The 24,394-nt window shown below is 39.5% G+C and overlaps 1 protein-coding gene across 2 annotated transcripts in view; it reads right to left on the bottom strand.

Moving 5' to 3' along the window:
* Positions 1-4,296: 4,296 nt before the first annotated feature.
* The window catches only part of KCNB2 (potassium voltage-gated channel subfamily B member 2), a 422,220-nt gene continuing 402,122 nt past the window's right edge, over positions 4,297-24,394 (bottom strand). For both annotated transcript variants that reach the window (XM_073583841.1, XM_073583842.1), the window contains exon 3: positions 4,297-7,217. In XM_073583841.1, the coding sequence (XP_073439942.1) occupies positions 5,097-7,217 (2,121 nt within the window). In that variant the 3' untranslated portion in view covers positions 4,297-5,096. The remainder of the gene's footprint in view (positions 7,218-24,394) is intronic.

Below are 24,394 nucleotides of genomic sequence, written 5' to 3' on the forward strand. Positions count from 1 at the left end.
ATTCAAGTGTTCTCTTACTTTGCTCCATATTGAAATTGATACAATGCCTGCAAGTGAATGAAGGAAATAAATGGCATTTGTAACAATTTTTAATTCTTCATTAGAAAGCTGAATTTCAAGTGCATATCCTATTCCTAATGGAAATCATAGACTCATTATCAAGTATAAGATTCATAATTAGACGTACTGATACACAATTCTTTTCCATGGTTTTTGTGAATTTAGAGAGTAATTTTATCTCTTTAAGGTTTTTTTTCCAAACGTAATACTTATTTTTCTTTTCATTTTACCGTATATAATTTTTAAAGATGAAAGCCAGGTCAGTACTTGTCAACAACCTTTTAGCATGCCCGACTCCTCTTTTGATTATTAGACCTGCCCAACATCATGTCGATCTGCTACAATGATGTCTCGCCAGGACGGCTAATCAAAACAGAATCCAGGGATGCTGGCAGGTAGGAGGAAATTTGCAGGGCTCCTGTCCATTGGCCACAGAATAGTGACTCGGCTGTTGTACCAGGGTCTTGCAAGTTTCTTCTCACAATTCTAATAATTTTAAACAAAATAAATATTGTGGTGTTCCCTAAGGTTGCAGGTTATTCAATGCATTTTAAAGGAATCTGTCACCACTTTTTTGGCATATCATGGAAAAATGTCATTGAATTTATTGTCAGCTCTGCATTATACAAGTACTTTTAATACCCCTTGACTTCCCACCAATGATACATAAATACCGTTTTTATTCTTCCCGCGGTGTATGTAAATATGCTCAGTCCGGTCCGATGGGCGGGGCTTATTGTCCGTCTCCACCGCCCCCTCGTCTTGCTGTATGTATTAGTTACTGTGAATATCAAAGATAGCATAGAGTTACCACGCGTGCGCATTCAAGTGGTCCCTCACACGTGCGCAGTATGTTTTGCCCAACTGTGGGCAAAGCCAAAAAACAGTATTGCGCATGCGCCGGCATATTCCATGGCTTTCTATGGCCCAGAAGTATACAATTATACTTCCATGCCATAGAACGCAATAAAGTATGCCGGGCGGTGCATGCGCAATACTGTTTATCGGCTTTGGCCACAGTTGGGCAAAACATACTGCGCACGTGCGAGGGACCACTTGAATGCGCACGAGTGGTAACTCTACGTGATTGCAGAAATTACCCAAAAAGAATATGTAGAGCAAGCCAGGAGGGGGGATAGACGGACAATAGGCCCCGCCCATCGGACCGGACCGAGCATATTTACATACACCGCGGGAGGAATAAAAACGGTATTTATGTATCATTGGTGGGGAGTGAAGGGATATTTAAAGTACTTGTATAATGCAGAGCTGACCCTAAATTGATTGATATTTTTCCATGATATGCCAAAAAAGTGGTGACAGATTCCCTTTAAACTAGAGCTGGTGATTACATTATAATTGTCCTAGATCATGACTGTCACAATAAGAAAAATATTTAGTATAAAACCATCAGCTTATTCAGGGGGAATAAATATCTACCCTACCTAATTGTGCTACTTAACAACAGTTTTATATGCCAGTATAATATTACACACAGTACCCGTATTTGTCATAATATAAAAAATGAAAGCTAATGTCTTGAGAATTGAAAATAAAAGATAACATCTCAGGTAAGTTGAAATTGTACTTTAGCCACTAAACCATTTTAGTATTTGTTAAATGCAGCGCCTGTGACCTAGGTGATGAGGAATAAATATGTATTCATGTTACTTATTTCTCTCTGATTTTAAACACACAAAAAGCAATTGTTTGTTAAACTCTGCTATTCAGGAAATATATTAGCAGCTTTATAACCTGATTTATATAATGTTTTTCGGGGCAATATGGCACCCGCGGGCACTGGCTGAAATTTACGTCAAGTTAAAAGGTAGCTGCTATCAATGAAGAATACTGACCCTAGTAGCAGCAAGCTAATAAGAATTTGAGACAGTGAAAAACCATGAAAGGGATTACATGGCTGTATTTCCCTACATCAAGACTTGTTTGAAGCAGGAATTACCTTGACCAAATCTACCAGGAATCTTCTGAGCAGAGTCAATAATTTTGACTGGCTGGGAGAGTTCTTTGAGCATCAGCACATGCTAGGTACATCGAGAACGTGAAAATTTTGAGCACTTTCAGGGGCTGTTTAGTAGGTGAAAATATACCTACTTACTTTTTTGGCTTAATGTAAGGGAATTGTCCTAATGGGAGATCCATTTAATGCCGATTGAAGGGTTGAAACACTATGGTCTATGTGCCACTTGCTCCTCTTAATATCCAAAAATAACTTTTTTCGCTAGCTAATCTACATTGGTTAACATGCTATCACTTTAGATCAGCTCACAAAATGTATTAAACTTAAATACCGTAGTTGATCTTCGTTTATGGCTTAAGGTGTCTGAGAGTGAAGAAGATAAAGGTTTATAGTTTGTTCATGTCAGTTGAAAAAAATGCAATAGTTTTATTGCATTGACAAGCAAATCGTGCCTAGAAATGTGACTTCATGCAAATATGCAAGCAGTCATGCACAATCTATATCACTAGAAGTCTGAAAGTTTTAGGGAAAAGCTGTACATTCACCCATATCATTCTTTTTCTTTTCTACATCCTAATATCGTAAAGACTAATTCTGCCCGTATCCCTTAAAATGAACCTCTGAACAATTCTCTAATAGACTATTATTTTTGCTATGAATCAACTTGCAAATGCAAGAGATTAAAAGCCCACGGGGTGCTGAATTGTAATCGGGTCAGCACCCAATTACCCTGTGATTAAAAAAATGGTGCCTGAGAATATATCATGAATTTCATTTGGGAATTCGCCAAAATAAATTAAACCTATGTCAAATTCTCCATATGTTAATGTTAATCATTTCCTTTCTAAGTATTTTTATGTAGGTAATTATTGGTGGTATTCTTTCTTAGGGTTCTTTTACACTTGCAATGTTTTGTGGCCCGCAAAAATTCATCGGAGCGCCGTGTGCCGTATGGCCGTGAGGGCCATAATACGGCTGTAAAAAAAATATTGAGCTTGCTCGATATTTTTCACGGCTCACGGGCACGGCTGCAATACATTTCAATGGTACCGCAAAAACAACGATAGCTTGTTTTTGTGGTACAATACAACGTATTTGCGGATCGCTGTATTTTTTCTCACCAATTTGTTAAAACAGGGAAAACGGCGATCCGAGAAGGTTTTTTGCAGCCCGCTTTTGCTGGAGACCGCAAAAATCACGGCAATACGGCCGCAAAAAACCTGGGAAGTGTAAAAGAAGCCTTATACTACAAACAATATCACCTTTAAAAAAAGATTATGTGTCATTCTAGTCACCGGCACTGATCTATTCTGAGACTTATATTTTCAAAAAAGGCAAAAATATGTTTATAAAGCCTTATAATATCTTTATAAAAAGACTGCCCACATCTAATTCATGTGTTTGAAGTAAGTCAATGGTTTGAAGGAAGTCCAATATTGAAACATTTAATACGGTCTTCTCTGTTTCCTCCAAAGGAAACATATAAATGAAAGAAATGTGAGTGCCAAGCATTTTAGAATTCTCCATAATTCTGAGTAATAATCAATATTATAACATGCTTTATAGATGTATCGGAAGTTATTCAGACATACATAAAATCATTCCAGAGGGGACTGAAGTACATGTGCGCAATGGATCAACCCATGACATCCAGAGACACTAAGTTTTGCCCACAATGGCGAACATAAGAAAATAGACTAAAAAAAGGCGCAAACAAAAAGAATAAGGTGCAAATGAAAAATAGGCGAAAAACACCAAAAACAAAACAAATATAATAATGAATAGGGCCCAATATCTCAAGGAGACTTTCAAGGATTATTACATTAGTGAGCAGACCCAATGTTATAAATCATGAAACTACTTATTTGAAGACCAAATTTCATTAATTGTCCCTTTGGTGAGGAGAATACACAGGCTGTCACTGTATTTTAAAAAATAGTGTTAATCATTGATGTAAAAATGTTGTTAATTGATTGGAATGACCAAGAGAATTGAACATATTTATGGCTGCTCTCCCTGAAAAATTCCATTGCTAACATGTTCGTTGTTCAAGAATACTCCATAAGAGCAAAAAATATAGACTACACAGGGATACACAAGATAATATCCAGTAAGTAGGTTGCAAAATGAAGTATTTCATGGCAATTGGCACTATTTACGTGGCGGCCAAGAACTGTTCTTGAGTACTCGACATTGGGACAGTATTAAGAACATTTTTGGCAAGTTAACACATTAAATATCAGTCTTCACACTTGCAATTGTGGTTGTATCATCTTGCCTGATTTTTTTTTTTACTTTATTTATTTTTTTTTTTAAATAAGAAATGCAAAAACAATGTTATGCACAGCAAAATCTGCAGTGGTTTATAGCACAAAAAATAAAAAATATTCTCTTAATTTAAACCAACAATGATCTCTGAACACAAAGCATTTGCTTCAGTTGCATAACAATTCCAGTTTTGGTGAGGTTTCCAACACAGTGTCCATGTTGTAATTCTCACACCGATATCACTGGAAAAGCTAACGACAAGGTTGCAATTCTGCAACATAATATAAGTCTGTACAAGTCCTCCAAACAGTACACTGTGAAGGAAGTACTATACCTGTGTCCAGAGGAATAGGTTCACTTTATGTACTTTTGTTTATACTCAGCTGTCCTAGCTAACATATGTACACATATAGGCTTTCTTAAAGCTCACAAGACTTCATTTCCATCTTTAATGCATGCAGTGACCCATAATCCTTTCTTGAACAAACTCTTCTCTGCTTTTAAATGTTCCAAAACACATGTACAATCATGGATTAAAGGATCAAGAATGTCAGGATTTGCAATACATTGGCTCTTTAGAAGGACTTTCATTATCATTATTACACACGCCGCTGAGTCATCATATGTTTTGTTACAAATGGTAGTTCCTGAACTATTTTACTAAGCAATTCTTCATGCCATGCAAAATTAATAGTTTATGGATGTCTTTGAGGCTTTTCCGTTTGAGTTCATAGACTTTACCAACCTTAGTGCTTTTAAGAAAAAAAGTCCTTATTGCTCTTGCAACTAGTCACATGCTGGTCTCGCGTGTCGGACAGTAACCTGTTTCACCAGTGTCTGAGTGGATTTCTGGGACAAATAAATGATTCTCCACTTTACTTTCTTCCTGGTTACTGTCCTGTTTAAGGTCCTCTCCCTCCAAGTAAATGTCCTGAGTACAATTTTGATTGATTGTTTTCTGCGTGGAAGGAACATCTGTGTCTGCTGTAGCATAGTTGCCATCATTCTTTTCCTCAACACAGTTGGTTTTGATGTCCTCCTGAGTATCATGCCTTGAACCACATACCTGCATGAAGTCATCGTCTTCTGTGTCTATTTCTGTAAAGCTGCTTCTCTTCTTGGAAGAGAGTGAAACTAATTTGGGATTTTGAGAAGGTGATGTAGGAGGCCTTGGAAATACACCTGGAGACTCTGTTTCTGTTTGTTCTTCAGAGGATGAATAGTCTTGCAGAAAAAGTGTGCTTAACTGAAGATGTGAATATAATGGGTGTTCTATTGTCTTAGCTGGCAATGCACCTGTAATATTTGCCGGATTTGGGAGAGAGCTGCTCTTTGACTGTTTGAAATTAACTTTCAAAGATCTAGACCTAATTGGATTATTCAGTTTCATGGAACTCTGGCTATCCTCTCTCTCAGCACCAATTTGTTCTTGGAGAAGTATCTTTGGGGTTCCACATTCACTTCTACCTGATGCTTCCGATAACTTATACTCAAATGTGACATCTTTGGGAGCAAAACCTGGGTATTTTGTACGTGGCTGAAAGTGAGAAGTTTTAACTTCTCTACCACCTTCTTCACTAACGGTGTATGCAGGGAACCTCATTTCAAGATTACTCCCAGGAAACGGTGTAAGAGGAGATCTTTCTGCTTCGGTAAAGTCTGTTGCGCAACTGGCAAAGCTGTCAATGCTTGAGACACTTCTCATGTCAGTTATCATATCTTTCGGAGCAACTGATAACTGGTTTCTTTTAGAAGAAACCTCTTCCATCTCTATTTCTTCCTCATATGCAGGAGGAATGACTGATTGTTCATGATAGGCAGAGTTTACACTAGGATGTGACTGTGCTTTTGTGATTTCATTGTACAGTTCCTCTAGTTTCTGGGCACTGAGATGTTGTGGGCTGGAAGAAGAATTGTTTAATAGTTCTTGGGAGTCATGTTGACTGACCTCCTGATATTTATTGTCAAATGATTTATTTGAGCTCGTCTCAGACATTGTCCTCCTTGCCCATTTCCATCGACTAGGAGACAAATGATTATCATTAGCGTTCTCTACTTTATTAGAATCGTCGGCAGACTTATCTACAACAATATCGATCAGCTCCATGCTGCGAGCAAATGCGTCTTTCAGGTTCATAGAAACAATGCTCCCATTTCTCTTAGCTCGTTCAAGTGCTTCTCTTCTCTTTATTGCCTTCTCCTGTCTTTTCTGCTCTTTGTAAAATTCTGAGAAATTGTTTACAATGATTGGAATAGGCAGTGCAATCACTAAGACTCCAGCAATGCAACAGAGACCCCCAACTATTTTGCCAAGTAATGTCTTAGGGTAAATATCTCCATACCCAACTGTAGTCATAGTTATCGTTGCCCACCAAAATGAGGCAGGTATACTTGTAAATTTAGTAGCATCTTCATCCTTCTCAGCGAAAAACACCAAGCTAGAAAATATCATAATTCCCATAGCTAAAAATAATATCAGTAATCCAAGTTCATTATAACTTCTCCTGAGTGTGAATCCTAGGGATTGCAGACCAGTTGAATGTCTGGCAAGTTTAAGTATACGCAATATCCTCATAATTCTGAAAATTTGAACCACTCTACGGACATTTTGGAACTGAAGAACGCTCTTATTGGATTCTGTAAGGAAAATTGTCACATAATATGGCAAAATGGCCAGTAAATCAATTATGTTCAGAGGGCCTTTAAAAAACTTCCACTTGTTGGGTGAAGAAAGAAATCGCAATAAATACTCCATTGTGAACCATGCAATGCAAACTGCTTCTACATGTGCCAACTGAGGGTTATCATTCGGTTGCCCAAATTCATCTGGTTCTTGCAGATCAGGTAGTGTGTTCAGTGATAATGCAATGGTCGAAAGCACAATAAACAGAATTGATATAATCGCCAAAATCTGAAAGACAAGATAAAAAAGAATGATTTAATGTCAGTTATAACAATTAAAACATAAATCATTAATATTACAGATACTTTTTATAAATATAATCAACTATATGTCAAGGAAATTAGATATTAGAAACCACCAAAATATTTGTAACACCCTATTATTGCCATTATATATATCACCAGTGGATGTATCCATTACATATGTTATTTTTCCCATCTCCTACCTAGCTGTTATTTCTGGAGTGCACAATTAACCCCTTCACCCCCAAGGGTGGTTTGCACGTTCATGACTGGGCCAATTTTTACAATTCTGACCACTGTCCCTTTATGAGGCGCTTCCATGGATCCCGGTTATTCTGACATTGTTTTCTCGTGACATATTGTACTTCATGTTAGTGGTAAAATGTGACTTTTTTGGCTGGAATTGAGATCGGACACCATGTCACGTTTGGAAAGCCCCTGATGTACCAAAACAGTGGAAACCCCCCACAAATGACACCATTTTGCAAACTAGACCCCCCAAGGAACTTATCTAGATGTTTGGTGAGAACTTTGAACCTCCAAGGGCTTCACAGAAGTTTATAACGTACAGCCATACAATTATAAAATCATATTTTTTCCACAAAAATGATCTTTTCACCCTCAATTCTTACTTTCCCAAGGGTAACAGGACCCTAAAAGTTATTGTGCAATTTGTCCTGAGTATGCTGATAACCCACATGTGGGGGTAAACCACTATTTGGGCGCATGGCAGAGCTCGGAAGGGAAACAGCGCCATTTGACTTTTTTTGGCTGGAATTGAGATCAGACACCATGTCGCATTTGGAAAGCCCCTGATGTACCTAAACAGTGGAATCCCCCCACAAGTGACCCCATTTTGGAAACTAGACCCCCTAAGGAACTTATCTAGATGTGTGGTGAGCACTTTGATCCCCCAAATAAAAAAAAATCATATTTTTTTCCCGCAAAAATGATATTTTTGCCCCCCAATTATTTATTTTCCTAAGGGCAACAGGAGAAATAGGACCCCAAAAGTTGTTTTGCAATTTGTCCTGAGTAGGCTGATACCCCATATGTGGAGGTAAAACACTGTTTGGGCGCATGGCAGAGCTTGGAAGGGAAGGAGCACCATTTGACTTTTTCAACGCAGAATTGGCTGGAATGGAGATGAGACACCATGTTGCGTTTGGAGAGCACCTGATGTGCCCAAACAGTGGAAACCCCCCAATTCTAACTCTAACCCTAACCCTAACACACCCCTAACTCTAATCTCAGCCCTAACCCTAGCCCTAACCCTAGCCCTAACCCTAATGGGAAAATGGAAATAAATACATTTTTTTAATTTTATTATTTTTCCCTAGCTAAGGGGGTGATAAAGGGGGTTTGATTTACTATTTATGGTGGTTTTTATTTTTGGCAGCTGTCACACGCTAAAAGACGCTTTTTATTGTAAAAATAGTTTTTCCATCACTACATATTGAGAGCTATAATTTTTCTGTATTTTGACCCACCGAGTCATGTGAGGTCTTATTTTTTGCGGGACGAGTTGACATTTTTATTGGTATCATTTTCGGGCACGTGACATTTTTTGATTGCTTTTTATTCTGATTTTTTTGGACGCAGAATGAACAAAAACCAGTGTTTCATGAATTTCTTTTGGGGGGTGAGTTTACACCGTTCTGCGTGCGGTAAAATTGATAAAGAACATCTCTATAATCCGCCCTTTTCTCACTATGGAAACAACAAAAACCCTCACTGTTGCATTGATCCACTCCTGGATTACTGCAATGCTCTATTAATTGGCCTCCCCGTCACTCGACTATCCCCCCTCCAGTCCATACTTAATGCAGCGGCCAGGATCGTCCATCTGGCTAATCGGTACTCGGACGCGTCCGCTCTTCGCCAGTCCTTACATTGACTGCCCATTCATTATAGGATCCAATTCAAAGTACTTGTTCTCACCCACAAAGCTCTCCACAGTGCGGCACCCCCTTACATTTCTTCCCTCATTTCTGTCTATCGGCCTAGCCGATCGCTGCGCTCTGCAAACGACTTTCGACTAACCTCTGCACTAATCCGTACCTCCCACTCCCGACTCCAAGACTTCTCCCGTGCTGCTCCTATCCTCTGGAATGCTCTACTCCAAGAAATCAGGACTATCCACAATTTGCATAGTTTTAGGCACTCCCTCAAAACACATTTGTTCAGAGCGGCCTATCACGTTCACTGATCAAAGTCATTCTAAGTGTAAGTGTGCTTGTGTAGCCCATTCACTATCTCCATCCATCCTTCACTCCCTCAAGATGGCTGGACCTTCATTGTAAATACACAATTGTAAATACACAACTGTGCTTTGTATCTCCCTCACCTCATTGTAGATTGTAAGCTCTCACGAGCAGGGTCGTCTCATTTCGTCTTATTTTGCTTCAATTATTGTATTGTTAACGTTGTTACTTATGACTTGTGTTTTGAAACTGTTAAACTGTAAAGCGCTGCGGAATATGTTGGCGCTATATAAATAAAGATTATTATTATAAAGGGGTTTTATTCTTCGGGTCAGTACAGTTACAGCGATACCTCATTTGTCTTTTTTATGTTTTGTCGGTTTTATGCAATAAAAATAATTTTATATAAAAAATAATTATTTTTGCATCGCTTTATTCTGCGAGCTATAACTTTTTTAATTTTTCTCTGATGATGCTGTGTGGTAGCTCGTTTTTTGCAGGACAAGATGACGTTTTCAGCGGTACCATGGATATTTATGTGCATCTTTTTGATCGCACGTTATTGCACTTTTTGTTCGGCGGTATGATAATAATTCATTATTTTTTGCTTCGTTTTTTATTTTTATTTTTTAAGGGGTTCGCTAAAGGGGTTAACTAATGGGACAGTTTTATAGGGCAGGTCGTTACGGACGCGGCGATACCAAATATGTGTACTTTTATTGTTTGTTTTTTTTTATTTCCAAAAAATGAATTTATTAAGGAATATTTTTTTTCTTTTAATTTATTTAGCGATTTTTTTAAAATTATTTTTACACCTTTTTTTTTTTTTCACTTTATTAGGTTGTCCCAGGGGGGACATCACTGTCCTGTGACAGATCGCTGATCTGTCACATCACAGATCACTGTGACAGATCAGCAATCTGTCACAGGCAGTGCAGAAGGCTTCCTCATGCCTGCGCTTTGCAGGCACTGAGGAATCCAGCTCCCTGCAGGCCCCGAAGGTCCCCGTCACCATCTTGGATCCGGGGGCCTGCAGGGAAAGAGCCCCCCGCAGCAGCGCTGCACATTGCGCTGCTGTGGGGGGCTCAGGGAAGCATGGAGGGAGCCCCCTTCCTGCCGATGCTTCCCTTTAACCCCCGGTACACCGTGATCGTGTTTGATCGCGGTGTGCAAGGGGTTAACGTGTCGGGGGTGGTCCGTGATTGCCCCTGACACATAGTGCTGGGTGTCAGCTGTGATAATCAGCTGACACCCGGCCGCGATCAGCGGCGCTCACCACGTGGGCGCCACTGATCGCGCTAGACTTACTATCCCGTCCATGGGCATAGGGGCCCAGGTCCCATGGACGGGATAGTACGTCTGATGTCAGAAAGGGGTTAATTTTAACATTAAATGGGTGACCCATTGATTTAATTGATTGTTGTGCAATGCTTCCTTTTTCCTAGTGTTACTAGCAAGAGTTATCATGATTAGATCTTTATTGTTGCATGGGAGCTGGTCCAAACTACATAATATTCCTACATGTTAATTCCTTTTTCTATAAATTTAGTAGAAAGTTGAATTATATGCTTAAAATCAGATAACTCAAAGCTTATGATGGTCATTAAATTAGAAACAAAATCCCCAAAAATTGCTTTGAATGCTTGAGGTATGGAAACCCACATGTAGGGAATGAAAACTTGGTTTTTCATTAAAGCGGTTCTGCTAGTAGTTTTAAAAGGTTCATCCAGGATTCTGAGTTTGCCAATTTTTAAGTGGTGTAAATGGTCCATTTATATAGACTGACTGGCGTCATGATATGACCTCCGCTTGGTAAACTTTACCAATTTGAGGATGTTTGAGCATCTACACTAGATCTCTCAGTGTGCATAGGCTGTCATTGTTCTCTGCAGTGCAAGTCCTCTTTACACAGGATGATGCACCACCGAGAAAGATGATCTTTTATGCTGCATAAAAGATGATTTCATCGGCAGCCTGTGTGCACAAGTGTTTTTAACAATGCTCTTTCATCATTATCTCGCAGTGAAAATGCCCCTTCAGTCAGACACCTGAAATCCACTCAAGAGGATGGAGCTGAGCTGCAGTACTATGCACGGCCTCACAATTCCCAAAGCTTGCCAAATTTGGTCTTGCCAATATTACCACTATGTTTCTACCTGAAAACATTAACGATAAAGCCATAAAGCAACATTTCTTAAACTGTACAGGATATGGGATGCTATTCCTTTAATTTCTTTCAATGCAAATATTATACGAATAAGGGCTCCATAAATAGTTCCAGGTTTTTTGTTCCACTGCCATTTCTTACACTTCATTTTGTAAAACTCAGTAATAGTCAGTCTGACATTTTATAATAACAATACAAAGAAATGAACAAGAAGTATCCTAAAACAGTAACCAATCAAGATTATAAGCAGAGTCTGTAAAAACAGAGACCTCATGTACCGAGATTAATTGCATTATTTACATGTATTATTGTAGTCTTACGCCTGCTGGGGAAGCTTAAAACCCTGCAGTAGAAAAATGCTAAAATATAAATGGCAGATCAATAGCGTCTACCGGATTTGTAAAGTTTAATAACAGCAGCATGCACACAAGTCTGACTAAGCATCGTGAAAATATAATTAAATGCAGCAGATTCCTTGATGTTAGGTACATAATGTTAGGAAGAAGGAAAAATAGAAACTTCACAATTATACTCGCCATTTTAAGACATAGCTACAATGCTTTTATTCCATCTCAAACCTGTTTCACAAGAACTTTCATTAAATGTATAGTCACACATACAAACAGTGAATAGAAATAAGTAACTAACTGAATAAAGCTCATTATATGCAATGTTGATTCAGAAGAAAGCAAAAAATAAACCACATTGCTCTGTTCACATCAGTGTCATGACTTGGCATGTATCTGTTACATTTTTCTACTACTATGCTGTATATATACATATAAATATAGTACTGTGCGAAAGAATTAGTCAGGTGCGGCTTAAATGCTGCAAAGTAAAAATGCCTTAAAAAACAAAAAAGTGGAAAGAAGTGTTGATTTCTTGGTTTTATCAATTGACAAATTGCAAAGTGAATGTACACAAGAGAAACCTGAATCAAATAATTATTTCAAGTGACCACCCTTTGCCTTCAAAACAGCATCAGTATGCTTGCATAAAGTGAGTGATTTTTTAGGATTATGGAGACATCTATGAGTAACAAGGGTACCGTTACACCTAGCGATGCACCAGCGATCCCGACCAGCGATATGACGCGGTCAGGATCGCTGGTGCATCGCTAGGTGATCGCTAGTGAGCTGCCACACAGGCAGATCTCACCAGCGACATCGCAGCGGTCGGGGGTTGCTACTTACCTGTCAGACGCGGCGATCCTGCGTCCTCCCGCCCGGCTCCACGCGCCGCTCGTCGGCGCCACAGGAAGCGCCGCAGGAAGTGGCCGACGAGGAATGGTCCAGGAGCTTCTCGCGCGATCAGCGATAGCCAGCGGGGGAGCCGGTCGGAGGTAAGTATCACATGTAGCGATATCGCTAGCAATATCGCTGCAACGTCACAAAATGGGTGACTTTACAGCGATATTGCTAGCGATATCGCAGTGTGTAACGGGGGCTTAACCATTACAACAACCAGATGATAATAATCTTCATATGTAGGCTGAAAACCAGTCATTAACTGAAACAGCTGTGTAGGCGCTAAGACTAGGTGAAGTTGTGGAAAACAGTTTCATGTCACAGGTCATACACCGTGGTAAGACTGAGCACAGCAACAAGACACCAAGGTAGTTATAGTGCATCAGCATGGTCTCTACCAGGCAAAGATTTCAAAGCAGACTGTGGTTTCAAGGTGTATTGTTCAAGCTGTTTTGATGAAGCACCAAGAAATAAACAAAGCTGAGGACTGTAGATAAGATGGTTGGCTAAGGAAACTTAAAGCAGAAGATGTAAGACAGATCAACCTTACTACCCTTCAAAATCAGAAGATGTCCAATAGTGCTGTCAGCTCAGAACAACATGTGAGGTTCAGTTACAGCCGTCTAGTTCTCCAAGATGTTTGGAAGCACCTCATTGCCGAGTTCTTTTAAAACCTGTGTGCAATGGTACCAAGAAAAATTGAAGCTGCATTGAAGGCAAAGGGCGTCACTCCTAATATTGATTTGAATTTCTTGTTTGTTCATTTACTTTGCATTTTATTAATTGATAAAAATATACTATTAACACTTCTATTTTTTAAGCATTCTCACATTGCAGCATTTTTTCCACACCTGCCTACAATTTTTCAATATTTTTTTCCGAAATTATGAAGTTAAAAAAACATTTTCTATGCTTAACCAATTAACGACCAGGGATATTTTTGGTTTTGCATTTTCATTTTCCCTCCCCTTCTTCCCAGAGCCATAACGTTTTTATTTTTCTGTCAATATGGCCACGTGATAGCTTGTTTTATGCAGGACGAGTTGTACTTTTGAACGACACCATTGGTTTTACCATGTCATGTACTATAAAACAGGAAAAAAATTCCAAGTGCAGTGAAATTGCAAAAAAGTGCAATCCTACACTTGTTTTTTGTTTGGCTTTTTCTGCTAGGTTCACTAAATGATAAAACTGAGCTGCCATTATAATTCTCCAGGTCATTATGAGTTCATAGACACCAAACATGTCTAGGTTCTTTTTTATCTAAGTGGTGAAAAAAAATTCCAAAGTTTGTTAAAAAAAAAAAAAAAAATTGCACCATCTTTCGAGACCCGTAGCATCTCCATTTTTCATGATCTTGGGTTGGGTGTGGGCTTATTTTTTGCGGGCTGAGCTGACGTTTAAATGATACCACTTTTGTGCAGATAGGTTTTTTTGATCGCTTGTTATTGCATTTTAATGCAATGTCACAGCGACCAAAAAAAAGTAATTCTGGCGTTTTGATTTTTTTTCTCGCTACGCCTTTTAACGATCAGGTTAATCCTTTTTTTATTGATGGATCGGACGATTCTGAACATGGCGATACAAAATATGTGTATGTTTGATTATTTTTTTTTAAATATTATTTTTTTAAATTATTTATTTTTAACCTTTATATTTTTCTATATTTTTCATATATTTTTACATTTTTTTTAACTTTTGGCATGCTTCAATAGCCTCCAAGCGAGGCTAGAAGCTGCCATAGCTCGATCGGCTCTGCTACATATAGGCAATGCTCAGATCACTTATATGTAACAGTATTACTGCATTGCTATGAGCGCCGACCACAGGGTGGCGCTCATAGCAATCAGGCATCAACCCCCATAGAGGTCTCCAGGAGACCTCTGGCTGTTATGCTAGTGCATCGCTGACCCCTGATCACGTGACGGGGGTCAGCGATGCGCGTTTTTCCGGCTGCGCGGCGCTGGTTAAATGCCGCTGTCAGCGTTTGACAGCGGCGTTTAACTAGTTAATAGGCGCGGGTGGATCGCAATTTCTCCTGCGCCTATTGCAGGCACATGTCAGCTGCTCAAAACACCTGACATGTCCCGGCTTTGATGCGGACTCCCCGCCGGAGCCGTCATCAAACAGGGAAGATGTCCAATGACAGACTGTATCCGTCATTGGACGTTAAGGGGCTAAACAAAATTTATGTAAACATGCCAGTGTTGGTTCAAGTGCTTTCTGTAATTTTCTAATGTTTTTGGTGGTTTTACCACATTTTTCTATTATGTTTTTTCGGCTTTTTTTGTTATTTTGATTTAATTTTTAACATTACAAGTCATGTGAATCATAGATCAAGTGTTTCTCTAAAAATCCCTTGACTTGTAATGTTAAAAATGCAGCAACGAATGCTGCAAAAAAAAAAAAAAAACAACAACACTCAATGGCCCCAATTCATTATTTCTTTTTTTTTAAGTCACTTTCCTTTTCTGACTTGTGGTCTTAGTTGCTGTTTTGGTGCCAAATTAATCAAAATGGCACACACGATTCATGTATTTGGCACAAAGTAAAATATTGCCTTTTTTTTCCAGAATTCACAAATTTTAGGCCAAAATAATTCTGGACTGCTCAAAAATAAAATTGTGGTGGTGGTGGGGGGGGATGTTACTGTAGTCATGTTGCACCAAATTTTGAAACTTTTTAAATAGCTGAAAATGATGAATCAGACTAAAACATCTGGAATAACTAAACTCTGTCTGCAAATCGGCCCACAAAACAAGCAAACACATATGAAATATACTTTTAAAAAAAGGTGCAACTGGAATAATGAATTGAGCTCAAACAAAACGTTTCAAAACACACAAAATGCAAATCCAAAAAAAATCCAGAAACTCAAAAAATATAAGTGATAAAAACAAGTGCCGTATATATGTGCCACATTTCATATTTCCCTAGTGACATCCAGCAAACATCTTGGTCACAGAGTTTTTGCTTCAATAAATGTATCAAAAACCACCAGAAAAACTCAGCTAAAATGAGGCACTTTTACTAAATCACTATGTGGGTATCAGTATTATGGATTAAATAAAATGAGAGAATTTATCTAAGGCTAATTTCACATTAGCGTTTTTTGCGCAGCTCATCGTGCGCAATAGAAACGCATGCAAAAGCGCATCAGCGTTCTCCAGTGTGCAGACATGTTTTTACTCTTAAAACAATGCATGCGCAAACGCAGGCGTACGCATGTCCATGCGCACACCTGCGTTCCCATAGACTGTAATGCATTTTTTTTATGCGTTCCGTGAGCAAGTAAACACTTGCGTTTTTTTAACGCCGTTGGACGGACCCAAAAATGCAACAGGTTGCGTCTGGCGCCTCTAGACGCACACCTGAAAAAACACATGCGCATGAAAACGCAGCCGAACGCATGAAAACGCGAGACCATGCGCATGCCATGTTAAACATAGGTGCGCATGACGGATGCGCTGCGCAAAAAAACGCTAATGTGAAACCAGCTTTAGTTAAATGTTATAAATATACTAGACAGTAGATGGCACTGTCCTAAAATTTATAGAAAACAAGCAGTATTTTTTTGTGTGCGTGTATGTAGAGACTTTTTATTTTTCTCATTATTGTTATTATTATTATTATTATTATTATTTAATTTTTTTTTAATACAAAACTGTGAATCCCATAATTACTTGAGTGGCTTTTTGTATTGCTGCTCTCCATTTGAAGAATATAAGGGTTGAGACTGCATTTTAAATGGCACAAAAGATCCCTAAATTAATAAAATGAAGATAGCCTTCAGAATTGCATTATATATTTCTGAACACATAGAAAACAGACTTTTTAGTAAATACTGTAGAGGAATCTCCAGGGCTTTGTTGTGCAAGTTACAGGAGTGGTGAAACAATTCCCTAGTGCTGTAGATGGAAGGCACTGTCTCCCCTGGATGCTTTGCATATGCTTTGTTTTGTTTGCTTGTGCAAACCATCTTTACATATTCATTGTACCTCTATGCTTATTTCTCAGTGAAATCACATGTTTGCCTAGGATCAGTACAGAAAAGCAATGTTTTTTCTTCCTAGTTGTCAGTTGCTAAAATGAAAAACTTTAGACATTTTAGAATTTTTTCTATTTAGCTGTACAACTGTTAGGTAGATACACGGTGGAAATCTCAAATGTGTAACTATATTTAATTTTTAGCCATATGATCCCTGAAGTCAATCAATGGCCATATGACTCAGGAAGTCAGAGAGCAACAGCAGCTTCCACTTCTTCCAGGTACCAATTTCATCTGCAGGAAGTGAGAGTGAAGCAGCCACTGATTGGCTGCTGGGCTCACATGACATAATAATGTCACGCGAGCCCTGGAGACTAGGTGCTGACAGAGCAAGTTTCAGAGGTGAATATAGTTCTTATTATTTTACAAGGGGGAAATATAATGATTGATAAGGCCTTGTCTGAGTAGTGGACAACCTATTTAAATGTTATTCTCTGAGTTTTGCATGGGAAGAACTGGGTGAGCCAACATATTTACTTTTCCATATGATAATTTGTTTGTGGATGTATGTTAATTCCATTACCAGTCCCTAAGACCTTAATTTGTAGACAATATATTAGGCAATTATTGTATTTCTTGTTCTCTCTTAGGGTACATTTACACTGAGTTTGTTGGTGGTGTAAAGTAGCGCTGTCATTCAAGGTTGGGGACACTCGCTTGGCAGCCAAATAATCACGTCCGGCACGGGTTTTCCATAAAACAATAACAATCCATGCGGTTTATTCAGGCATCATAAACCCACAGCAGCAACATAAAGATCATATAATCAGCATAGCATTCATGACAGAGCTTCCCTCTGTTCAGCCTGTGGTCACACAGGTTACGCAATGTCCAGTACTCAGGCTCTTCAGTCTCACAGTTATCTCACCCCGTCAGGGTTACCTCATGGCTGCTTCAGACTCCAGACGTTCATTCCCTCCCCTGGGAACTCTCAGATACTGGCAGCCATTACACAGCATTCACATGCTTCAGGCAGGAAGGCAGACTCATCTTCCTAGCGGGACCTTCCACAATGGACCAACTGGGTCCAAGCATTCACCCCATGTGACCTACCCTGGCCACCTTATATGGTCCGTAGCCACGCCCACCGGGTCACAAGGCTATGACCTCATCACAGGTCCTTCACACACACTCATACACTTTACTATGGCATTCTTAAACACACCCCTGACACATTGGAGCGAAAGATCAGCTCTGCTGACCAGCACATAAGCAAGCCTTCATCTCAAGGCCACCCCCACCTTGAGATACATTACAATCATTCAGCATCCTACTCCTATCAGGACACTGGAAATTCTTATACGCCTGTCCTGGGACACCCACACAGCGCCCCCTAGTGGACACAGTGGTCACTACATCACAGTGGTTCGTTAAAAAGTTGCTTCAAATACTCTTTGAATAAGCTTTTTATTGATTCCAATAGGAAAACCACATTGCTGTTCATACAGTCAATATTTTTCTGATGAAGTTTTAAAAACTGCAAAAAAAAAAGATCTGGTATGTCACTTCTTTGATGTGGATTCCTCATAAAGTTAACACCAAACTTGTTATGGAAGTAAGTGGCAATGAGCACGTAGAGCTTTTTTGAGTTTGTAAACAAGTTTTACAAGTGAAAATTGCTTCAGGAAAAGTTCCTTTTATGCGTTTCCTAGGTATTTTTTGTTCTAAAGTGTTTTTTTTTGTTTGCATTTGTTAGCGTTTCCCAAAGTGTTTTTTATACCCATTATGTTAACATTTTTCTTTACTGTTTTTTAAACATTTGCTAAATTTTTTTGTATTTTTGGAAATACATTATGCAATAATAATAATAATCTCTATTTATATAGCGTCAACATATTCCGCAGCTCTTTACAGTTTAACAGTATCAAAACACAAGTCATAAGTCAATAAATAGAAATGGTAGTGCTTTATGAGATGAAAACACCTAAAAAATGTTTAGAAAATGCTAAATAAAACCCCCCTATGTGTACTTTTGGTGTTTTTTTAGCGTTGGATTTTGCTTTAGTTGGAAACTAAGGAGCAGCTTCCTAGTGGAAAATGCCTGAAGACAGGTCACTTCTTTTGTGGTTTTTTGATAACTTGAAACTAATTAAATATGATCTAAAGACTGAACATATGAACGAAAAAGGTGTCTTTCAATAGGAATTAATAAAAAGAATCTTTCAAGCTGTTTTATGGCTGTTTCAAGAAACTTCCTTAAAAACTCTGTGTGTACATAGCCAAAAGGCTTCAAGAATCATCTTCAAAACAAGCAAAAAACTTGTGAAAACCAAAACTGCATAAAACAAATGGTATGGCTTTGTGGCGTGCGTTATTATGAAATTCCAATGAGCAATGAATAAAACACTAGATTTTTTCTATGCTTACAAAATGCTAATAAAAATCAAATTAAAGGGGATCTGTCACCTCATTTTTGGCCTATAAGATGCGGCCACCGCCATCAGGGGCTTATCTACAGCATTCTGTAATGCTGTAGATAAGCCCCCGATGTAACCTTAAAGATAAGAAAAACGAGTTAGATTATACTCACCCGGGGGTCTGGTTCGGTCCGATGGGTGTCGCGGTCCGGTCCAGAGCCTCCCACCGTCTAGTGATGACGTCCTCCTTTTTGCTTCTGCTGTGGCTCCTGTGCAGGTGTACTTTATCTGCCCTGTTGAGGGCAGAGTAAAGTGCTGAAGTGTGCAGGCGCCGGACCTCTCTGACCTTTCCTGGCGCCTGCGCACTGCACTACTTCACTCTGCCCTCAACAGGGCAGATAAAGTACGCCTGCGCAGGAGTGGCGGCAAAAGTAAGAAGGAGGACTTCATCGCTAGAAGATGGGAGGCACTGGACCGGACTGCGACTCCTATTGGATCGGACCGTGCCTCCCCGGTGAGTACTGCAGTGCGCAGGCGCCGGGAAAGATCAGAGAGGTCCGGCGCCTGGGCACTGGAGTACTTTACTCTGCCCTCAACAGGGCAGATAAAGTATGCCTGGGCGGGAGCCGTGGCAGAAGTAAGGAGGACGTCATTGCTAGAAGATGGGAGGCGTCGGACCGCGATACCTAACGGACCAGACCCCTGGTGAGTATAATCTAACTCGTTTTTCTTATCTTTCAGTTTACATCGGGGGCTTATCTACAGCATTACAGAATGCTGTAGATAAGCCCTTGATGGTGGTGGCTGCAGCTCATAGGCCAAAAAATGGGTGACAGATTCCCTTTAGTGTCTTTTTGATTTTGAAACCTTTGCTTTGAGTTTTATTAAAAAGTATGGAGCAGCTTCATAACAGAAAATGCCTAGTGATTTGAGAGATCACTTCTTTTAAACACTTGAAAATAACAATTAAGCAGGCACCACAATAATACTAAAGGGTGCACACTACATCGTAAAGAAACAACTATAATTGAGGGAAAATGAATACTATGCAAAAAGAAAGTGCAAACCAATATAAATTTACATTTGTATTGAAAATGTATGAAAATATACTTAATTAACCCCCAAAAAATTATCAAAAGCAATTAAAGCCAGTACAGGCATCCCAACCCAAAGGGGTAAGGTTGGGACCCACTCAAAGAGCAAGATGATAATTGTATATAAGAATCGAATATACCAGGTAAATATAAAATGTTAAAGTTAGGGAAAAAAGTATTTAGTCAACCACCAATTTTGTAAGTTTTCCCACTTAAAAAGATGAGAGAGGCCTGTAATTGACATCATAGGTAGACCTCAACTGTGAGAGTCAAAATGAGAAAACAAATCCATAAAATCACCTTCTCTGATTTGGCAAGGTTTATTTTTCAAATTATGGTGGAAAATAAGTATTTGGTCACCTAAAAACATGCAAGTTTTCTGGCTCTCACAGACCTGTAACTTCTTCTTTAAGAGGCTCCTCTGTCCTCCACTCATTACCTGTAGTAGTGGCACCTGTTTGAACTTGTTATCAGTATAAAACACACCTGTCCACAACCTAAAACAGTCATACTCCAAACTCCACTATGGTATGGTGAAGACCAAAGAGTTGTCGAAGGACACCAAAAACAAAATTGTAGCCCTGTACCAGGCTGGGAAGACTGAATCTGCAATAGGCAAGCAGCTTGGTGTGATGAAATCATCTGAGGGAGCAATAATAAAAAAATGGAAGACATACAAGACCACTAATAATCTCCCTCGATCTGGGGCTCCACGCAAGATCTTACCCTGTGGAGTCAAAATTATCACAAGAACGGTGAGCAAAAATCCCAGAACCACATGGGGGGACCTAGTGCATGACCAACATAGAGCTGGGACCACCGTAACAAAGGCTACCATCAGTAACATACTACGCCTCAAATCCAGCAATGCCAGATGTGTCCCCTTGCTTAAGCCTGTACATATCTGGGCTCGTCAGAAGTTTGCTAGAGAGCATTTGGATTATCCAGAAGAGTATTGGGAGAATGTCATATGGTCTGATGAAACCAAAGTAGAACTGTTTGGTAGAAACAAAACTTGTCGTGTTTTGAGGAGACAGAATCCTGAGTCGCATCCAAAGAACACCATACCTACTGTGAAGCATGGGGGTGGCAACATCATGCTGTTTCTCTGCAAAGGGAGCAGGACTACTGATCCGTGTACATAAAAGAATGAATGGGGCCATGTATTGTGAGATTTTGAGTGCAAACCTCCTTCCATCAGCAAGAAAGATATATATCTTTGTACTGTGTTAGCCAGTAGATAGAAGAATATTTAGAATTGAGAGTCCTCAGTGGTTGATACCTTTTAGTGGCTAACTGAAAAGATGGTAACAAATTGCAAGAATTCGAGACTACGCAGGTCTCTTCATCAGGCATAGACTAATACAAAATCTGAAGAATCACATATTTATAAACAAGACAGCACAGAAATAATGCAGTAGCTAAGACAAGTGATGTGAAGCGGAAGTCATTATGGGAGAGGGATAAGCATAAATATTGGAGCAGTTCATAGATAAGCAGTGTGAAGGTTTTATTGCCCTCTGATTGCGGTCTGGTTCTGTGTTGTCATAACCCCAGAAGGTCTGAGGAGCAAATTCCTTAATTGATGTAAAAAGACATAAATCCATCGACACATTCATTCTTGTACTGAATGTGTCGAAAGTTTTCATAAATTTGTACTCAGAGATTCTTCTCTCTCTCTGAGACTTGAAGTTACCTTTTAATACAAGCAATTTAATGTCCATCATGCTATGGCCAGGGATACAAAAATGTTTTGCCGCAGGTAGATCCATTCTTTTTTCTCTTATTGTGTGACGATGAGAATTTATCCTTGTTCTCAGTTTTTGCCCTGTCTCCCCCACATACAGACCCCCATTTGGACATTTAGTACAAATAATTAAGTACACCACATTAGATGTGATGCAGCTGAAAGTACCTGGGATCTTGTAGTCCTGATGTGAGTTGGGGATCTTTATCTTGTCCGTGGTCATTATAAATGGACAGGTTTTACATTTTTTCTGGTTGCAAGGAAAGGTTCCTGCAGCTGTTGGAGAGGACAGGGAGCTTCTGACAATGATGCTTCTTAAATTTGGGGGCTGCCTAAAGCACAGTAGTGGGGGGTCTGGAAATATGGATTGCAATTGTGCATCTTTTTGCAGTAAAGGTTGTAATTTCCATGTAGCTCCCCTTAGCACCTCCAGATTTGGATTGTAGGTGACTACTAGAGGCACCCGGTTATTCTCTTCTGTAGCTTTGTAATGTAGCAGGTGATTCCTTTATATTCTGGTGGTTCTTGTAATTTGGTTTTCAATTGTTCTTGGATGGTAGCCCTAATTCAATTTTTTTTTTGAATCAGTATAATAGGAAGCATAATTGTCAGCAAGGGCATTTAAGATGAAACGTGGATGGGTTTTTCAGCATGATAATGATCCAAAGCACACCGCCAGGGCAACGAAGGAGTGGCTTCGTAAGAAGCATATGAAGGTCTTGGAGAGGCCTAGCCAGTCTCCAGATCTCAACCCCATAGAAAACCTTTGGAGGGATTTGAAAATCCGTGTTGCCCAGCGACAGGCCCAAAACATCACTGCTCTAGAGGAAAACTGCATGGAGGAATGGGCCAATATACCACCACCAGTGTGTTCCAACCTTGTGAAGACTTAGAGAAAATGTTTGATTTCTGCCATTGCCAACAAAGGACATATAACAAAATATTGAGATGAACTTTTGTTCATGACCAAATACTTATTTTCCACCATAATTTGAAAAATAAATCTTGCCAAATCAGACAAGGGGATTTTCTGGATTTGTTTTCTCATTTTGACTCTCACAGCTGTGGTCTACCTATGATGTCAATTACAGGCCTCTCTCATCTTTTTAAGTGGGAAAACTTGCACAATTAGTGGTTGACTAAATACTAATTTTTCCCCAACTTTTAACATTTTATATTTACCTGGTATATTAGATTCTTATATACAACTAGCTGAAGAGCCCGGCGTTGCCTGGGCATAGTAACCAACTGTGGTTAGTTATAACAAATTATAATGATTATATTGCACATAAAACCATTTCACATCATATATTCAACACTACAGATTTGCAACACAAATTAACTAAACGATTACCCAAGTATCCTCTCCTGTGTGATACTTTCTGCTGAGCTGTGTATCTAATCCTATCCTGTGTGATATTGACTGCTGAGCAGTGTATCTAATCCTATCCTCTGTGATACTGACTGCTGAGCCGTGTATCTAATCCTATCCTATGTGATACTGACTGCTGAGCCGTGTATCTAACCCTATCCTGTATGATACTGACTGCTGAGCCGTGTATCTAATCCTATCATGTGTTACTGACTGCTCAGCCGTGTATCTAATCCTCTCCTGTGTGATACTGACTGCTGAGCAGTGTATCTAATAAAATCCTGTGTGATACTGACTGCTGAACAGTGTATCTAATCCTATCCTGTGTGATACTGACTGCTGAGCCCTGTATCTAATCCTATCCTGTGTGATACTGACTGCTCAGCCGTGTATCTAATCCTCTCCTGTGTGATACTGACTGCTGAGCCATGTATCTAATCCTATTGTGTGATACTGACTGCTGAGCTGTGTATCTAATCCTATCCTGTGTGATACTGGCTGCTGAGCTGTGTATCTAAGCCTCTCCTGTGTGATACTGACTGCTGAGCCGTGTACCTAATCCTATCATGTGTGTTACAGACTGCTCAGCTGTGTATCTAATCCTATCCTGTGATACTGACTGCTGAGCCGTGTATCTAATCCTATCATGTGTGTTACTGACTGCTCAGCCGTGTATCTAATCCTATCCTGTGTGATACTGTGTGCTGAGCCGTGTATCTAATCCTATTCTGTGTGATACTGTGTGCAGAGCCGTGTATCTAATACTATTCTGTGTGATACTGTGTGCTGAGCTGTGTATCTATTCCTATCCTGTGTGATACTGCCTGCTGAGCCGTGTATCTATTCCTATCCTGTGTGATACTGACTGCTGAGCAGTGTATCTAATCCAATCCTGTGTGATACTGACTGCTGAGCCATGTGTCTAAT

Source organism: Dendrobates tinctorius, unplaced genomic scaffold (assembly GCF_039654945.1).
Source record: "Dendrobates tinctorius isolate UK_male_01 unplaced genomic scaffold, ASM3965494v1 ptg000082l, whole genome shotgun sequence".
Taxonomy (NCBI): Eukaryota; Metazoa; Chordata; class Amphibia; order Anura; family Dendrobatidae; genus Dendrobates; species Dendrobates tinctorius.